This window comes from Myotis daubentonii, chromosome Y (assembly GCF_963259705.1).
Source record: "Myotis daubentonii chromosome Y, mMyoDau2.1, whole genome shotgun sequence".
Classification (NCBI taxonomy): domain Eukaryota; kingdom Metazoa; phylum Chordata; class Mammalia; order Chiroptera; family Vespertilionidae; genus Myotis; species Myotis daubentonii.
Genome location: NC_081862.1, coordinates 3,233,005 through 3,250,528, shown reverse-complemented (window position 1 = coordinate 3,250,528; position 17,524 = coordinate 3,233,005). Strand labels below are relative to the sequence as shown.

Below are 17,524 nucleotides of genomic sequence, written 5' to 3'. Positions count from 1 at the left end.
AAGATTCCCAATAACATGTAATTTACACCCCAATACATGTCAAGAGAAAATTATAGACCCTTTGCTACTCAAAAGTTGCTGGCAAACTCAAATTTGCTTTTTATTAATTAAACATCAAACAATCTGGCCCATGAAACAGACCAAATAGGAAAATACTTTAGAGGTGTACTTTTTCTTTTCTAATAATGTGGCTAAGAGAGCCAATATTTCTCACAACTAAAAAGGGCAAGAAATCTAATGTCAAAAAAGCATGCACCAGGTCTTATCCAAAATAAAAACAGTACTTTAAAAGAAGAGATGCTATATAGATTAAATAATTCATTGTCAGTTTCAGTTCTGGATATATGCAGTCATTGGTAAGAAAGAATCAGAAAAATTAGAAAGCAAACCAACAAAATATAAAGATATTTCATTCACTTCACTATCACTAAAAAGGTATTAAAAACATCTAAATGGCACTGACTTTGGTAGTACATATACTAAAATTGAAATAGTACACAGCTTAGCATGCCCACTATGTAAGTACGACATGCACATCTATGAAGTTTTTGGCATGTTTATTAACTGATAATGTAGCCCTATCTGGTTTTGCTCAATGGATAGAGCAATTGCCTGCAGACTGAAGGGTCACAGGTTCGATTCTGGTCAAGGGTACATGTCCGGGTTGCGGGCTCGATCCTCAGTAAGGGGTGTGCAGAAGGCAGCCAATCCATGATTCTCTCTTTTTTTTTTTTTTTTAAATATATTTTATTGATTTTTTACAGAGAGGAAGTGAGAGAGATAGAGAGTTAGAAACATCGATGAGAGAGAAACATCGATCAGCCGCCTCCCGCACATCTCCCACTGGGGATGTGCCCGCAACCCAGGTACATGCCCTTGACCGGAATCGAACCCGGGACCCTTCAGTCCGCAAGCCGACGCTCCATCCACCGAGCCAAACCGGTTTCGGCAATGATTCTCTCTTATCACTGATGTTTCTCTCTCTCCCTTTCCCTCTCTGAAATCAATAAAAGTATATATTTTTAAAATTTATTTTAAAAAGGAAGTTGTTATATTGTATTTTTAAAAAGCAATGTTTTTACATTTGAAAAAAAAACTTCAATTGGTAACATTTATAGAATATAACTTTTCTAGGTAATATATACTTTTCTGTTCAGAAATATATTTCATACCAATCAGATGGCTAAAAGCTCCAAAACCGTTCAATAGTAGACAGAGAAATAGGACTTACAGCTTATTAAATTCACTATTAAGGTATCTGGATTAAAATGATTTATACATTTATTAAATACTAGGGGCCCGGTGCACGAAATTCGTGCACTGGGTGTGTGTGGTGGGGGAGTGTCCCTCAGCCCAGCCTGCCCCCTCTCACAAACTGGGAGCCCTTAGGCGTTGACCCCAGCCCAGGCCTGACACCTCTGTCAGAGGCGTCAGGCCTGGGCTGGGGGCAGAACCAGTGATGGGGGGAAATGAGGGTCCCCTGCTGGGCAGGAGGGCGGGTTGGGGGCGAGTCGCCCTGCCGGCCCACGTGATCGGGTCCCGGGCGACCACCGGCACTCACGCCCCCAACCCGCTCTCCCCGGTTGAGGGCGTGAGTGCAGGCAGACGCCGAAGCCGCCCCGCCAGCTCGCATCCCTGTTTGCCGGCCTGATTGGGTCCTGGGCGACCACTGGCACTCATGCCGCCAACCCGCCCTTGCGGGTTGGCGGCTTGAGTGCGGGCGGACACCGCAGCTGCCCCGCGGGCTCGCATCCAAGTCTGCCGGCCAGATCGGGTCCCAGGCGACCACCGGCACTCACGCCCTCAACCCACTCTGGGGGACCAGGTGCAGCCGTGTCTGGCCCCCGGGATATGCAATCTTGAAGGGAGGGGCAGGGCAGCACCCTGGGCACCGGGTGTAGGCCCAGGGTGCAACCGAGCCTGTGGCCATCTGATCTGAGATGCGAAAGGAGCAGCGGGGCCACAGGCATGGCGGCACCCAGGGCACTGGGTGCTGAGGTGCCTGTGGTCCCCTGATCTGAGATCGGGAAGTGAGGGGTGGGGTCCCAGGCACAGCTGCACCTGGAGGACCTGATCGCATCTCCGGCGACGAGGCAGGGAGGGACCCAGAACAGGTGGAAGGCATCCTGCCTGGCCAGGGGGACCTGATCGCATCCCCAGCGAGGAGGCAGGGAGGGACCCAGAACAGTGGAAGCCATCCTGCCTGGCCGTGGGGGACCAATCATGTCCCTGGCGATGAGGCAGGGAGGGACCCAGAACACGCGGAAGCCAGGTCTTTTTTTTTGGATTGTGTAATTATTTATTACAAATAAATGGTGGTTTCACATCTGTCAAAAAGGGGTCTTCTTTTTACATGTGTGTGCAGGTTCTGATGTACAAGAAAGGGTCATTTGCTTAGTTTGTCCATGCAAAGCTCACAGGTACATCACTAATTACTTTAAAAATAGAATGATCTCTTTTTGAACCAATCTGTTTAGATTCAGGATCAGTAAAACAGTATGGAACTAATGAAATACAGTGATAGGAATCAGGAAGTGTGACACTGACGGTTCTGGGCATGTGAAGGGTGAGGGACAGAAGGGTATACATGGCCTTCCCTTCAGTTCTGCTGGAGAGATGAGCTCCAAGGGCCCAAGCTGCTCCATGCCCATGAGAAGTTTCAGAACTTCTTGCCAAGCAGAGAGCTTACCCGACCCACAGGAACCTTTTTACTACAGAAAACAGAAACAGCCAGTTCCCAATGTGCATGGGAAAACCAGTGTACCCTCCTGTGCATGGTGTCCTGAAGGAGTGATGGGGGAGGTGGGCAAGGGGAGCAGTGCAGAGTTGTTAGACAGCTGGATTGGGAGTGGAAAGGCCATGAAATGTCCACAGTCCTAGCTGTGCCCACGGCCTGGGCTGCTCTTCCAGGCCCTGGCTGAGGGATTAGGGCTGATTCTCTCCGGAAGGGAATATTCCAAGGGTGGAAGATTTACAGGCTCAGGGTGGGCCATGTGTTAGTTTGGGGCAAATCCCTCAGCATTCCTGCTGCCAAGCCCTGAAATGAATGAGGAAGAGGCACCCCTCACCCCCAAGACCCCTTCGTGGACATTTTAGCATCTACGTGATTTTTAATCCCTTCAGGGAGACTTTCTATCCTAGAGTCCCATCCCACCCCACTGTTGCTGTTTGTCTGCCAGCTGGGTCGAGCATCAAGGGGAAGGGGGGTTTATACTTACTGAAAGACTACCGATCCTACAGGGAAACCAACCTGTTTACTGTACTGTTGTAAATATCATACCCTTTATATCCTGTATATTGGCTTCTTTTAAATAAAGTGAAATGTCTTAGAAAAAAAAAAAAGGCAAGGCAGGGCGGGACCCAGAAGACCCACATAGGGAGTGCCACTCAGCCAGAAGCTGGTTCATGGCTGGCCAGTGCAGTGGTGGTGGCAGGAGCCTCTCCCACCTCTGTGGCAGCACTAAGAATGTCCAACTAATGGTTTAGACCTGATCCCTTGGGGGCCTAAGCCTTTAGTTGGACATCCCCCGAGGGCTCCCTGTCTGCCAGAAGGATGTCTGACTGTAATGTTAGGCCTGATCCTCCGGGGAGTTGGCCTAAGTCAACAAGTGGACATCTGCCGGGGTCCAACCCCAGCAGGTCCAGGGGTTCCCAAAGGTGTGGACGGAGTCGGCGAAGAAGGAAGGACACGGAGACAGCGTTCAGTTGATCAGCAGTCTAGCCAGGATCTCCAGCCAAGTTCTGGTCTGGATCTCCAGAGAAGTTCTGCTTAGGATCTCCAGCCAGGTTCTGTCCAGGTTCTCCAGTCAGGTTCAGTAGCCAGGTTCCAGTCAGGTTCTCCTGCCAATCTCTATAGTCAGGTTCAGTCCAGGATCCCTTGCCATGTTCTCTCGCTAGGCTCTGTCTCTAGGCTCCGAGGCCAGTCCCTGTCCAGGATCCTCCGGCATGCTCTCTCCAGCGAAGTTCTTCTGTCTCTAGGATCCATGTAGGGTCTGTCTTCTTGATTCTGTTCTAAGTTCTGAGTGTTTCTGTCTTGTTACAACTGTATTTATACCAGTTGATTCAATCCTATCAATCTCTATTACAAAGGTTAGGGCGTTTCTTATTTCCATTCCAGGGAGAAAAGATTATGTAGTTTAAGCATGATTGTTCGTAGTTAAAGGGATTAATTACCCGCCTGGCACTTAGTTGAGGGGTTTTATTCCCTCCCTAACTTCAGGGGAAAACCCCTACCTGGGGATTCAACCTTTCTCGGAGAGGTGACTTTGGTTAAAACACAGCGCCAAGAAGGTGAGCAAACATATTAAGAACCGTATGCCATATATTCCAGGTCCCTTGAAACAGCAAGGATGGACCGGCTCCCGGCAGACATCCCCAAGGGGTCCTGGACTGTGACTGGGCACAGGCCAGGCTGAGTGGACACCCCCACCAGTGTACAAATTTTTGTGCACCGGGCCTCTAGTGTGTATGTATGTGTGTGTGTGTGTGTGTGTGTGTGTGTGTATATATATATATATATATGTGTGTGTGTGTGTATATATATATATATATATATATATATATACACACACACATATATACACACACACACACATATATATATATATCTACACTAATAAAAGAGAAAAATGATAATTGGCGTACGACGCTACCCTTTTCATTGGCTAATCAGGGCTATATACAAATTAACTGCCAACAAGATGGCAGTTAATTTGCATATGTAGGCACAATGCAGGGAGGCGAAAGGGAAAGCAGGAAGAAGCCCCCTGCCACTGACAGTGATCAGAAACCCAGCCATCGGAAATACAAGCCCCCCAGCCATGATCAGAGAATCAGGTGCCTTTTCCGCCCTGGCCAGTGATAGCAGGAAGTAGGGGTGGAGCCAGCGATGGGAGCTGGGCACGGTTGAAGCTGGCAGTCCCAGGAGCTAGGGGTCCCTTGCCTGGGCCTAAAGCGAAGCCCACGATCACGGGGCCGCTGCAGCTGCGGGTCCCCGCTGCCCGGGCCGGACGTCTCAGCCAGAGGCGTCAGGCCTGGGCAAGGGGCCGATCCTGCGATTGGAGGGTGATGGGGGTCAACGCCTGAGGGCTCCCAGTATGTGAGAGGGGGCAGGCTGGGCTGAGGGACACTCCCCACCCCCCACACCCAGTGCACGAATTTCGTGCACCGGGCACCTAGTGTGTGTGTATGTGTGTGTGTGTGTGTGTGTGTGTGTGTGTGTGTATATATATATATATATAAAAATATAAATATAAATATAAATATAAATATAAATATATAATCTCTATTGCTATCACTAGAGGCCCGGTGCACAAAAATTTGTGCACTGGTGGTGGGGGGTGTCCCTCAGCCCCACTTGTGCCCTCTCACAGTCTGGGACCCCTCGGGAAATAATGACCTGCTGGCTTAGGCCTGCTCCCAGGTGGCAGAGGGCAGGCCCACCCCTAGGTGCAGCCCCTGGTCGGGCTCAGAACAGGGCCGATTGGGGAGTTGGGGCACCACCCCGTCATGCACAGAGCAGGGCGGATCGGGAGTTTGTGATGCCACCCCCAGTCACGCTCAGGGTAGGGCTGATTGAGGGGTTGGAGGACCGCCCCCTGTCCCACTCAAGGCAGGGTCAATGGGGAGGTTGTGGAGCCACCCCGTCACGCACAGAGCAGGGCCAATCTGGGGGTTGGGGTTCTGTACCCTGTCACACACAGAGCAGGGCTGATCTGGGGTTGGGGAGCTCCAGCCTGTAACGCACAGAGCAGGGCCGATAGGGGAGTTGGGACACCGCCCCCTGTCACCCAGAGAGCCGGGCCAATAGGGGGTTGGGGCACTCCCCCGTCACACTCAGGGAAGGGTCGATGGGGAGGTTGCGGCTCCACCCTGTCACACACAAAACAGGGCCCATGGGAGGGTTGGGGCGCTGCACCCTGTCACACACAGAGCAGGGCCGATCAGGGGGTTGGGGAGCTCCTCCCTATTAGGCACAGAGCAGGGCCAATCAGGGGGTTGGGGCGCCGCACCCTGTCACCAACAGAGCAGGGCGGATAGGCAGGTTGTGGCCCTGCCCCCTGTCACACACAAAGCCGCAGGGCGATCAGGGGGTTTGGGCGCTGCCCTGTCACGCTGCTCCAGGGGCCAGGAGGCCTCGCAACTCCGCTGATCCCAGTGCTGTGAGGCCTCACTGCTCTGCTGATCCTGGTGCTGGGAGGCTCCGCTGATCCTGGTGCCAGGAGGCCTCGCGGCTCCGCTCATCCCAATGCCAGAAGGCCTCCCGGCTCCGCTGATCCCAGTGCGGGGAGGCCTCACGGCTCCGCTGAACCCGGGTTCGGGAGGCCTCGCGGCTCTGCTGATCCTGGTGCTGGGAGGCATATTACCCTTTTACTATATAGGATAGAGGCCTGGTGCACGGGTGGGGGCTGGCTGGTTTGCCCTGAAGGGTGTCCTGGATCAGGGTGGGGGTCCCACTTGGGTGCCTGGCCAGCCTTGATGAGGAGATAATGGCTGTTGCATCTGGTCACACCCCCTTTAGGGTGGTGATTCCCACTGGGGTGCCTGGCCAGCCTGAATGAGGGGATGAGGGCCGTTTTCAGGCTGGCGGGTGACTGAAGCTCCCAACCTCTCCTTTTTTTCTTTTTTTTTAATTCTAGGATTTATTTACCTTCTATGGCTGTCACTGGAACTGAGACCCGGCTTTAGCTCTGAGGCTCGGCTCCAGCTCTGAGACTTCGGCTGCTGAAAGCAGGTATCTGGTTTGTTTGGCTTCTATAATTGAATCACTGTTGCAACTTCAGCTCCGCCGGCTGGCTGAAAGCATGGGGTTTGTTTAGCTTCTATAATTGCAACATTGTTTCTTAGAGTGCAAGCTCAGAGCCCAGCAACGGCAGGTGGGGAACCTTGGCTTCCTCCTTCACTGGAGCAAGCAAGCCTCCTGTTCGCTTCACCGGCCTGGCTGCCAGCCGCCATCTTGGTTGGTAGTTAATTTGCATGTCGCCCTGATTAGCCAATGGGAAGCGTGTCACAAGTACGGTTAATTACCATGTTTGTGTATTATTAGATAGGATATGCATGCATGCATAAGCAACCGAATAACTGCTCACTATGACATGCACTGACCACCAGGGGCAGATGCTCAACATAGGAACTGCCCCCCATGGTCAGTGCACTCACACAGCAGAAGTGCCGCTCAACTGACCAACCCATCCCGGTGGCTCACCAGCCCGGCGGCAGCCACTCTCTCCCTCAGTAGTCCTGTAGGTCCAATCTCCAAAGAACAGGCCAGGCATTGATGGTCCAGTACCGCCAGCACGATCCCAATGGCACCACTTGCCTCCTGGAAGTCAGCCTCAGGCATAGTGGCTGCTACCCGTCCCTAGATGCTCCACAAGGATGAAACAATATAAAAGCAGCTGCCAGGTGGCTCCCAACAACCAGCGAGAACATCAGTGGGACGAATCTGGATCCTGGGCTGGCAAGGAAATTCCACTGCCTGCCCAGAGGGCCGATTGCATCCTGGCACTCCTCCTCCCTTAGGACAGGTACCACATGCAGGGCTCATGGCTGGCAAGTGCCCATGTGGTAGCACAGGCCTCTCCTGATCAGGACTGTCAAGGTATGAGCCTGCCACAGGGCCAGGATGAGCAGGAGTGGGCAGGCAGGAGCAGCAGGCAGCATTGGATTGCAGGTTGGGGCCAATTCCCGCAGGCCACACCAAGGGTCCCCACCCACGCACGAATTTGTGCCCTGGGCCTCTAGGTGTATTATGAAGAAGTGTTTTGTTCAGTACTCCAATGATAATTTTCCCCAAATTGTAATGCTCAGCATGTGGTATACTTATTGAAAAGCACAGCTGGTATAGTAAAGCATTTGGCCTTGTTCAAAAAGGGTCTACAGTTGCCTTGGACTTCTTAAAGATAAGCCTATAATCCCTGACAGTATTCTTCTCCCTCAGAGAAAGGCTGAATACACCAGACTTCAGGTGTGACTGCCATACTAGTCTTTCAATAGAGGCTGGCCAGGAAGATCAATGTGATTTTAGGGTGGGGATTGGGAACATAAGGTTTTAGTCATTTAGAGACCAAAATCAACTGCATGGACAACCAATCACTTATACCTATACTAGAGGCCCAGTCCCTTGGCCTGACCTGTACCCTCTCACAATCAGTTTCAGCCTGATCCCCACAGACCAGGCCAAGAAACCCCATCATACACCAGGCCTCTAGTATGCCTATAAGATCTTTGATTGATCTCTTCCCACCCTCCCCCCTCCCCCCTTCCCTCTGAGATTCATCAGTCTGTTCCATGTTTCCATGCCTGTGGTTTCTGCTCCTGCGTTGAGCATCTGCCCCCTGGTGGTCAGTGTGTGTCATAGCTACCGGCCAGTTGGCCAGTTGGCAAGTCACTTAGGCTTTTATATATATAAATAATGCAACTTCAATAAAAACTCTGAATACTGAAACTCAGATGAGATTCCCTAGTTGGCAAATATTTCATCTGTAATGTCACACAATGAAACAGGGAGAGTTATCCCAGCCTCCAGAGAGGGGACAATGAAAACTACATTTGTAATCTTCTGGGACTCTGCCCTCTGCATCACTTCCTTTAGCTGACTTTAATCTGCATCCTTTTTCTGTAATAAATTTTAACTGTGAAATCTGTAAGTCTAACAAATTATCAAAACTAATGATGGTTTAGAAAACTTGTTAAATTTGCAGCTGATGTCAGAGGCAATCTTGTGTGAAAACAGTACCCTATAGCTACATTTAACCTCAAACTCCGTGTGGCCTCAAATAACAAAATGTCTTAACAACTTACATAGGGAAGAAAATATAACTCTAGCTTTGAAAGCATCCATGCAGGCTTTGACATCAGCTTTTCATTTGAATGAGATTTTTATCTAAAGAAAATCATTATGTTGATATTGCTGTGGGCAGCCCAGAGATATTGAAAATTAATCACCCTCCCATACTTCTATATAAAAAATTCTAAGGAAAATAAAAAATTATAAAAATATGTAGTAATGAATTAGAGAAAAACTATTTGCCTACCATACATGCTTTTTATGTATTTTGTCCATGTCCTAGTTAGATCATTCCTTTTCAATCATTTACTTTTTAGTTATTGAATTTTTTTTTGTTGCTTATATATTTCAGTCCTTCACTGGAAATATGATTTGTAAATATTACCTATAGGTCAGTAGCTTGTCTTTTGATTTGCTTTATTTTTTTAAAAAAAAGAATGCTTTTATTGATTTTAGAGAGAGAGGAAGTGAGAGGAGAGTAAGAAAAATCCATGAGGAAACATCAATCAGCTGTCTCTTGCATGCCCTGATTGAGAATGGAACTGGTGACCTTTCGGAGCATTGGACAACACTCAATCAAAGCTTTATTTTCTTAACAGATCTTTTGCAAAGCAATTATTTTTAATTTTGATGAGCTATGACTTTCTCATATTTTAAAAAAGTGTATGCTCTATAGCATAATATGTTACAAACACCTCAACAAGTCCAAATCCTAAAATAATTTTGCTTGCATTTTCTTCTAAGTTAGTTTATTTGACCTATTTAATATTCAGAAGTATATGAGAATACAAAATATGGAGTATAAAGTGTACATTTTGATTTCAAGTGTTAGATTTAAATCTATACTTTATTTGCTTATGAGCATTCAATTGTTCTAGTACTATTTCCTGAAGACAATAAAAACAAACAAACCCTATCTTCCACAAAATTGATTTGTCTTTGTAATTAGTCAGACATATATGAGCAAGTCTATTTCTGAGTCCTCTAATTCTCTTTCACTAATCTACCCTCAATTCACTGGCCATTATTGCTGAGCTACTAAGTTTTCAAATCAAGTAAACCAATTCTTGCTACTTACTTTTTTGTATAAAGTGGTTGTAGCTATCTAGTTATATTCTCTTTCCAAATAAATTATAAAATAATTTTATCTATACCAACAAAACTCTAACTAAAATTTTGATAGATTATTGCATATATATCAATTTGAGCAGAATTAGCCTCTTTACTATGTTGAGTTTTCTAATCAATGAACACAGTATCTCTACTTAGGTCTTACGACTCCTTTCAGAGCTGTGTAATATTCACAGAATAAGTTCTCTATGTGTTTTATGTATAAGTATTTCATCTTTTTAAGAGATTTATATAGAGTATATAAAATGTTGGTATGTATACATTCATCGCTAGTATAAAAGAAGTGCTATTAATTTTCGTACATTGACCTGGTACCCTACAATCTTGGTAAACTTAAGATTGTAGTAGGTACCTTAGAAATTTCTATGTCTATAGGGTGTCCCAAAATTCACGCAAGATTTGAATGTTGAGTTAGCATTAACAACAAAGATAAATAAAATCCTAATTTTACTTGGCTTATTGAATCAGATTCTAATATCCGTTGCCCTTTGATTTCAATCCCTTCAATTTGATAATCATTACCAAGTACCAATTATGGCCCAGGAGCAGGGACAATGAACACCAATTAAGACCACAGCTTTGCATATCTGTCAGCAAAGCTGTGGAGGCCATTTACCTGATGTGCCATTCCTTACATAACGCTATACTGTATACTTTATGAATCAATAAAAAATTTACCATTTTTAATTATAAACCTGTGTTTTCTATCAAAATTACTTCTTGCATGAATTTTGGGACACCATACAAATAATTATGCCATCTGTAGAGGAAGAAAGTTTCTCTTTCCAATTTGGAAAGATGACCTTTTCCTGCCTAGGGCAGAAGTTCTAATGGGTAAAGAAGATATTCTTGCCTTTTTCGTGAACTAAAAGCATTCATTCTTTCATCAGTTGATGTTAGGTGAAGGTTTGCTTATCAAGGTGAAAAAATTCACTTGTATTCCTAATTATCACAGTGGGTTTCCCCATTAATTTATATAAATATTCATTATTTCCTTAGCCTGTCTATAGGAGAACAAAAATGAATGATGTAAAAATACTAAATGTGGAAGAACCAAGATGGTGGCATAGGTTAACGCCAGAGTTTGCTGCTTTGAAAAACTACTTCAAAAGTGAAACTAAAAGACGGAACGGACATCACCCAGAACCACAGGAACGCTGGCTGAGTGGAAGTCCTACAACTAGGAGGAAAGAGAAATGCATACGGACACTAAGAGGAGGCGCAGTGCTGAAGTCAAATTCTGAGGTGCGGAGTGCACGGGGGGCGCGGTTGGTGTTTTCAATCGGGAGGGAGTCGCAGACTCTGAGCTCCAGATACAGGCGAGTCTTTAGGGACCCAGACTCAAACGGGAGAAGCGGGACTGTCTGGCTTCGGTCAGAGCGAGTGCAGCTTTCTCTCTGAGCTTTGCAGCGGGTGCTGGGACTCAGAGAGGCAGAGCCCCTGGGGACAGGACTGAGAGCCGCCATAACTGCTCTCTCCGGCCCACCCTGTTGATTCTGTGCGACCCGCCCTGCCCAAGCCCTGCACAGAGGCATTTGTGGGATAGCCTCAGGCAAAGGCTAGATTAGCACCTCCCTAGAGGACAGAAGTTCTCTCACTGCTGACACAGCTGATTCTCATAGCCACTTGGCCTGGAGGTCAAACCCTCCCTGGGATTAGCTACAACAATCAAGGTTTAACTATAAGACTGCGAACAAAGACCACTAGGGGGTGCACCAAGGAAGCATAACAAAATGCGGAGACAAAGAAACAGGACAAAATTGTCAATGGAAGATATAGAGTTCAGAACCACACTTTTAAGGTCTCTCAAGAACTGTTTAGAAGCCGCCGATAAACTTAATGAGATCTACAAGAAAACTAATGAGACCCTCGATGTTATATTGGGGAACCAACTAGAAATTAAGCATACACGGACTGAAATAACGAATATTATACAGACTCACGACAGCAGACCAGAGAAGCGCAAGAATCAAGTCAATGATTTGAAATGTGAGGAAGTAAAAAACACCCAACGGGAAAAGCAAAATGAAAAAAGAATCCAAAAATGCGAGGATAGTGTAAGGAGCCTCTGGGAAAGCTTCAAGCGTACCAACATCAGAGTTATAGGGGTGCCAGAAGATGAGAGAGAGCAAGATATTGAAAACCTATTTGAAGAAATAATGACAGAAAACTTCCCCCACCTGGTGAAAGAAATGGACTTATAAGTCCAAGAAGCGCGGAGAACCCCAAACAAAAGGAATCCAAAGAGGACCACACCAAGACACATCATAATTAAAATGCCAAGAGCAAAAGATAAAGAGAGAATCTTAAAAACAGCAAGAGAAAGAAACTCAGTTACCTACAAGGGAATACCCATACGACTGTCAGCTGATTTCTCAACAGAAACTTGTCAGGCCAGAAGGGAGTGGCAAGAAATATTCAAAGTGATGAATACCAAGAACCTACAACCAAGATTACCTTATCCAGCAAAGCTATCATTCAGAATTGAAGGTCAGATAAAGAGCTTCACAGATAAGGAAAAGCTAAAGGAGTTCATCACCACCAAACCAGGATTATATGAAATGCTGAAAGGTATCCTTTAAGAAGAAGAAGAGGAAGAAAAAGGTAAAGATACAAATTATGAACAATAAATATGCATCTATCAACAAGTGAATCTAAGAATCAAGTGAATAAATAATCTGATGAACAGAATGAACTGGTGATTATAATAGAATCAGGGACATAGAAAGGGAATGGACTGACTATTCTTGGGGGGGGAAAGGGGTGTGGGAGATGCGGGAAGAGACTGGACAAAAATCGTGCACCTGTGGATGAGGACAGTGGGTGGGGAGTGAGGGCGGAGGGTGGGGCGGGAACTGGGAGGAGGGGAGTTATGGGGGGGAAAAAGAGGAACAAATGTAATAATCTGAACAATAAAGATTTAATTAAAAAAAATACTAAATGTGTAACAGAAAGGCTGACTACATTTAAAAACTGATCTACTTGAACCCCTGTATTCCCCTACCCCCATGGACTAAAGAATGTGCAGAGGTTTCAAATTCATCACAAACTTCTGGGGGAAGGTACCCGTAGTGTTCTATCATGGAGTAAGAGCCATGGGTATGTGGTCTTCTTGGTCCTCTTTATTATCCTTGCATTCTTTTCTGAATACATAGGTTTTAGAGGGATGTACAACAAATGGTCTGTGATTTAGAAGGAGTGGGGGATCCATTTTGTCTCGTTGCCTCCCAGGATTGCATCTCTGTAATTAAATTTCCTATTAAGAACCTTTAAACCAAAAAGCTGAATTTATCTGCATCATTCCTTGGCTTCTCGGCTTCACTGACATTTGGATACTACTTTGCATTTTATATTCCACTAAAGGCCCAATGCATGAAATTCATGCACAGGGGGTCCCTCAGCCCGGCCTGCATCCTCTTGCAATCCAGGACCCCTCAGGGGATGTCGGGCCTATCCTGGCAGTCGGATGTCCCTCTCGCAATACAGGACACGGCATGCACCAGTGCCATGCTTTTCATCTTGCTGTTTTATGGGCAGCCACTTTTTTTTCCCCCCTGATTTTTAAAAAGTAGTACATAACATAATTCTTTGGAGGCAGTAGTACCATTTTCCCCATCTTATGGATGTAAAAACTGAAGCAGAGAGAAGTTAAGTAATTGGCTTTGTCACACAGTTATGTGTCAGAATCAGGGCTGACCACAAAATGTGCAAGCCAGAGTCCATGCATGTCATCATTACACCATCCTGTTTTTTCAGTGTTGGTGGAGCCTTACCAGGTTTTAATTTTTAAATCTAAGAGACTGTTCCCAATATATAGGGTGGGTCCCTAGGCCTGGCCTACAATCAGGGCCATCTGTGGGACGACCGGCGGGTGGGGTGAGTGTGTGGCCCCCACTGGCACCCGCCTTGGCTGGCAGCCTGGCGCTGGCTGCTGGCCAGCCCCACCCTCCCATCACCATTGCTGGTCACCTCCCTCTGGAGATGGGGTGGGGGTGAGGACGGAATGCAGAAGTTCAATGCAGGAGCTGCCTCCGAGCATCTGCGACATAGCCACAGACACAGCAACCAGCCATTCCACTGCTTGGTTTTATTATATAGGATTTGATATTGTCAGGGTACATGCATACAGAGCCCTTTCATGAAACACTAAATTAGTCTTACCAGCCTTGTTGTATCCCTATAATAAATCCCCATTTGTTCATTATATATGTATCTTTTAGACATTGTTAAATTCTAATTGCTAACATTTTGTAAGACATATTCATTAAAGATACTAGGCTCTAGTTTCTTTTTTTTTTTTTAAATGTTTGCTTTTGCTATTAAGGTTATACTTACTTTAGAAGATGAGCTGTTAACCGCTCTCTCCTTTTCTATTGTGTCCAATCCATGTTAATTCTTAATGTTTACTAGTAGTCTCCATTGAAACCATCTGGGACTAGAGATTTCTTTATCCAAAGTTTTTAAAAGACAAATTCAATTTCTTTAATAGCTGCAGGGCTACTTAAATTATGTAATTCATACTGGGTTAGTTGCGGTAGTACGTATTTTTTGAGGAATTAGTCAGTGCATTTATCTATGCTATTTACGTGCGTAGTATTCCCTATATTCCATTTAATATTGACTGGGCATATGCTACCTTTCCAATTCCTGTGAGTCTATAATAATTTCAAATTAGAAATGAAAAAATGTAGAGCAGAGTTGTTGGAAAATGAAAAGAATATTACATATGCAAAGATTTATAAATTTAGGTATAAGATACTTAAAATAAAAAGTTACTATGCAGCCGAAACCGGTTTGGCTCAGTGGATAGAGTGTCGGCCTGAGGACTGAGGGGTCCCGGGTTCGATTCCGGTCAGGGGCATGTGCCTGGGTTGCGGGCACATCCCCAGTGGGAGATGTGCGGGAGGCAGCTGATCGATGTTTCTCTCTCATCGATGTTTCTAGCTCTCTATCTCTCTCCCTTCCTCTCTGTAAAAAATCAATAAAATATATTTAAAAAAAAAAAAGTTACTATGCATCACTATATGAATATATAAATTGTAATTTTAGTTTTTAAGCCATTAAAATTTATAGAAAATAAAGTAGCTGAAAATGTTTTAGATATGCTTTCCTGGGAGTAAAATTGTGATCATTTCAAATAAATTAGATTGCTTTGGGGGGGGGGGGAGGGGAGAGGAAGCACAAAACTGTATTATCAGAATGGGAACTGTCATGTAAAAAGAAGAATTTGCAGAAGAATATCTAGCATCTTGAAAAACTAATGGAAATGCCAACCTAATGCATAGAAGGCAGCACTTAAAAATAAACAAACACAAGACACTGTGTATTCAGTCACCATTTTCAAAAATTGTATGTTCATATGCTCATGCTTTAAACTTTTCTTGGGTAATCTAAACACCCACATACTTAGTGTATGTCACTTAGTGTATGTCAGTGTCCTCTTATCAAGAGTCAAGACATGCAATGACATTCCAAAATCCAAAGTGTTAAAAAAGAATTTAAGAATGTCTTTACTCTTTTCCTAAGAAACAAGAAACAGCAATGTTGTAAACAAAAGAAAACTACCAAATATAATGATTTCATTCTGATATACGGTCATTCTTTAGAGCAACGGTTCTCAACCTGTGGGTCGCAACCCCGTTGATGGTCGAACGAGCCTTTCACAGGGGTCGCCTAAGACCATCCTCCATATCAGATATTTACATTACGATTCATAACAGTAGCAACGAAAATAATTTAATGGTTGGGTCACAACATGAGAAACTGTATTTAAAGGGCTAGAAGGTTGAGAACCACTGCTTTAGAGCATTTGTACATCTGTATTTCAGCTTAGGTTTAAATAATTGGCATATAAACTAATCTTTATTATACATATAATAATATAAATACTTATAAAAGCTATTAAGCAACTATTGTAAATTAAACTTCTTAGCTAGAAAATGTTTTTCAACGTTTTGGCAAAGATGCAAGCCCAAGTTCAAAATCTCTATTAAATAGTTTAATAAGCACAAGACAAAAAAAACTGTTTGACTGGTTTTATCATCTGCATCCTTGACAATTGAAGTAAAATAGTTTCTCCTTCCATAGTATATTATGTACCTTGGCATTAGCGTACCCAAGTTTGATTGTAATATTTCTTTCCAATTCATTTTTAAATCTGACAGTGTGAACTCCAGAAATAGATTTGACAACTGTAGATTTTCCATGAGCAACATGACCAATTGTACCTACAAAGAACAACAAATGCATCCAATTACATCAAGTATTTCCGTATAGTTAGAAAAAAACCAAGTTATAGCACACTAAATATTGCAACTGTCACCAGGTTATCGTTTAGTAGACTGGATTGTTCCCAAATATCTAAACTATGTCACAAGCCTGTTTGCTTACAGGAACTAAAGCAAACTGCTAATGGTTAACCACAGCAACTGCAGACAGCTCAAGCAAAGAGAGACCAGCTTGCTTGGAATTGCACCATCCTCCAATCCCCACCTCTAGAGAACTTGTCTACATTAACATACTAAAAATCATACCCAGGCAAAGAAATGAGCATTGCTGGCCATAATTTGTACTTTGTGCCAAGGTGCTGGCAAGAGTGTGTATACCCCAACACTCCCATGAAGTGGCTGTCTCTTTATAAGAACTTCCCACCTGTCAATCCCATTTACACAACTAGCAGCTTTAAAATTTTCCCAAACTCTAACCAAGGACACAAGGTGCTTTTAGAGCATAAGATCACCTTTTCCCATTTGTTGATCAAAGAATAAAGTTTCTGCTCTGCTTTGGTTTTGTTCTATGAGCACAAGTGGCACTGGGCAAAAGGACCTTATTTTGGGACCCCAACATGGAAGGGTGAGTAACAATCTACAACCTATAATGATGTCATTTTTCCCTGTCACATACCCTTTTCTATGCAAAGTCTTTCTGAAACACAACTTCAGATAACTCTGCCATGTACATGATTACCTTATAAAAAAACATAAATTCTATGTCACCTCCAAGCTAGTAGGTCACCCCAGACTCAACTTAAAAAGTTACTAAAATTTCCATGAATTACACTGGTAAACCTATGTTCCACGGATTGGGCCTTCAGACAGCCACCTGCAACACCAATGAATAAAGACAAAAGAAAACTGACTCAAAAGGTTGAGATGAAAAACAACCTGTTGCTGTAACCAGTTAGGCTCAGTGGAAAGAGCGTCGGCCTGCGGACTGAAGGGTCCCAGGTTCGATTCCGGTCAAGGGAAAGTACCTTGGTTGCAGGCACATCCCCAGTAGGAGGTGTGCAGGAGGCATCTGATCGATGTTTCTCTCATCGATGTTTCTAACTATTCCTCTCCCTCCCTCTCTGTAAAAAATCAATAAAATATATTTAAAAAAAGACAAAAAACCTGTTACTGCGCATATGCCAACTTGATGCTGGATTCCATATGCTATAAAATTTTCACCATGAATATACATAAGCTTTCTAAGAAAAAAAGCTCCCAAGATCTGGTTCCTTGCTCACCAAGAAATGAACCAAAGTTCATTTTGGTAACATGTTATTCAACTTCTGTTAACCTCAAAAAAATCACCTTCCCATGAATAAATACTAACTGAAAAATA

The 17,524-nt window shown here is 44.6% G+C and overlaps 1 protein-coding gene and 1 long non-coding RNA gene across 10 annotated transcripts in view; one reads left to right on the top strand and one right to left on the bottom strand.

Moving 5' to 3' along the window:
* LOC132225546 (uncharacterized) overlaps nt 1-17,524 on the top strand; it is a 170,888-nt gene that overhangs the window by 89,910 nt on the left and 63,454 nt on the right. The window contains exon 1 of one of the 2 annotated variants that reach the window (XR_009450967.1): nt 12,523-12,742. The exons of the other annotated variant lie outside the window; for it this stretch is intronic. This is a non-coding gene — a long non-coding RNA (uncharacterized LOC132225546). Of the gene's footprint in view, nt 1-12,522; nt 12,743-17,524 lie in introns of those variants that run through there. 2 annotated transcript variants of the gene reach the window in all.
* Nucleotides 1-17,524, bottom strand: part of LOC132225542 (eukaryotic translation initiation factor 2 subunit 3, Y-linked-like) — a 112,540-nt gene that overhangs the window by 93,130 nt on the left and 1,886 nt on the right. For 5 of the 8 annotated variants that reach the window (XR_009450962.1, XR_009450964.1, XM_059680642.1 and 2 more), the window contains exon 3: nt 16,019-16,146. Coding sequence is in view for 4 of the 8 variants with exons in the window: in XM_059680642.1 (XP_059536625.1) it covers nt 16,019-16,146 (128 nt within the window). In the remaining 4 variants the exon portion in view is untranslated. The other 3 variants (XR_009450963.1, XR_009450965.1, XM_059680641.1) reach the window with 3 other exon arrangements.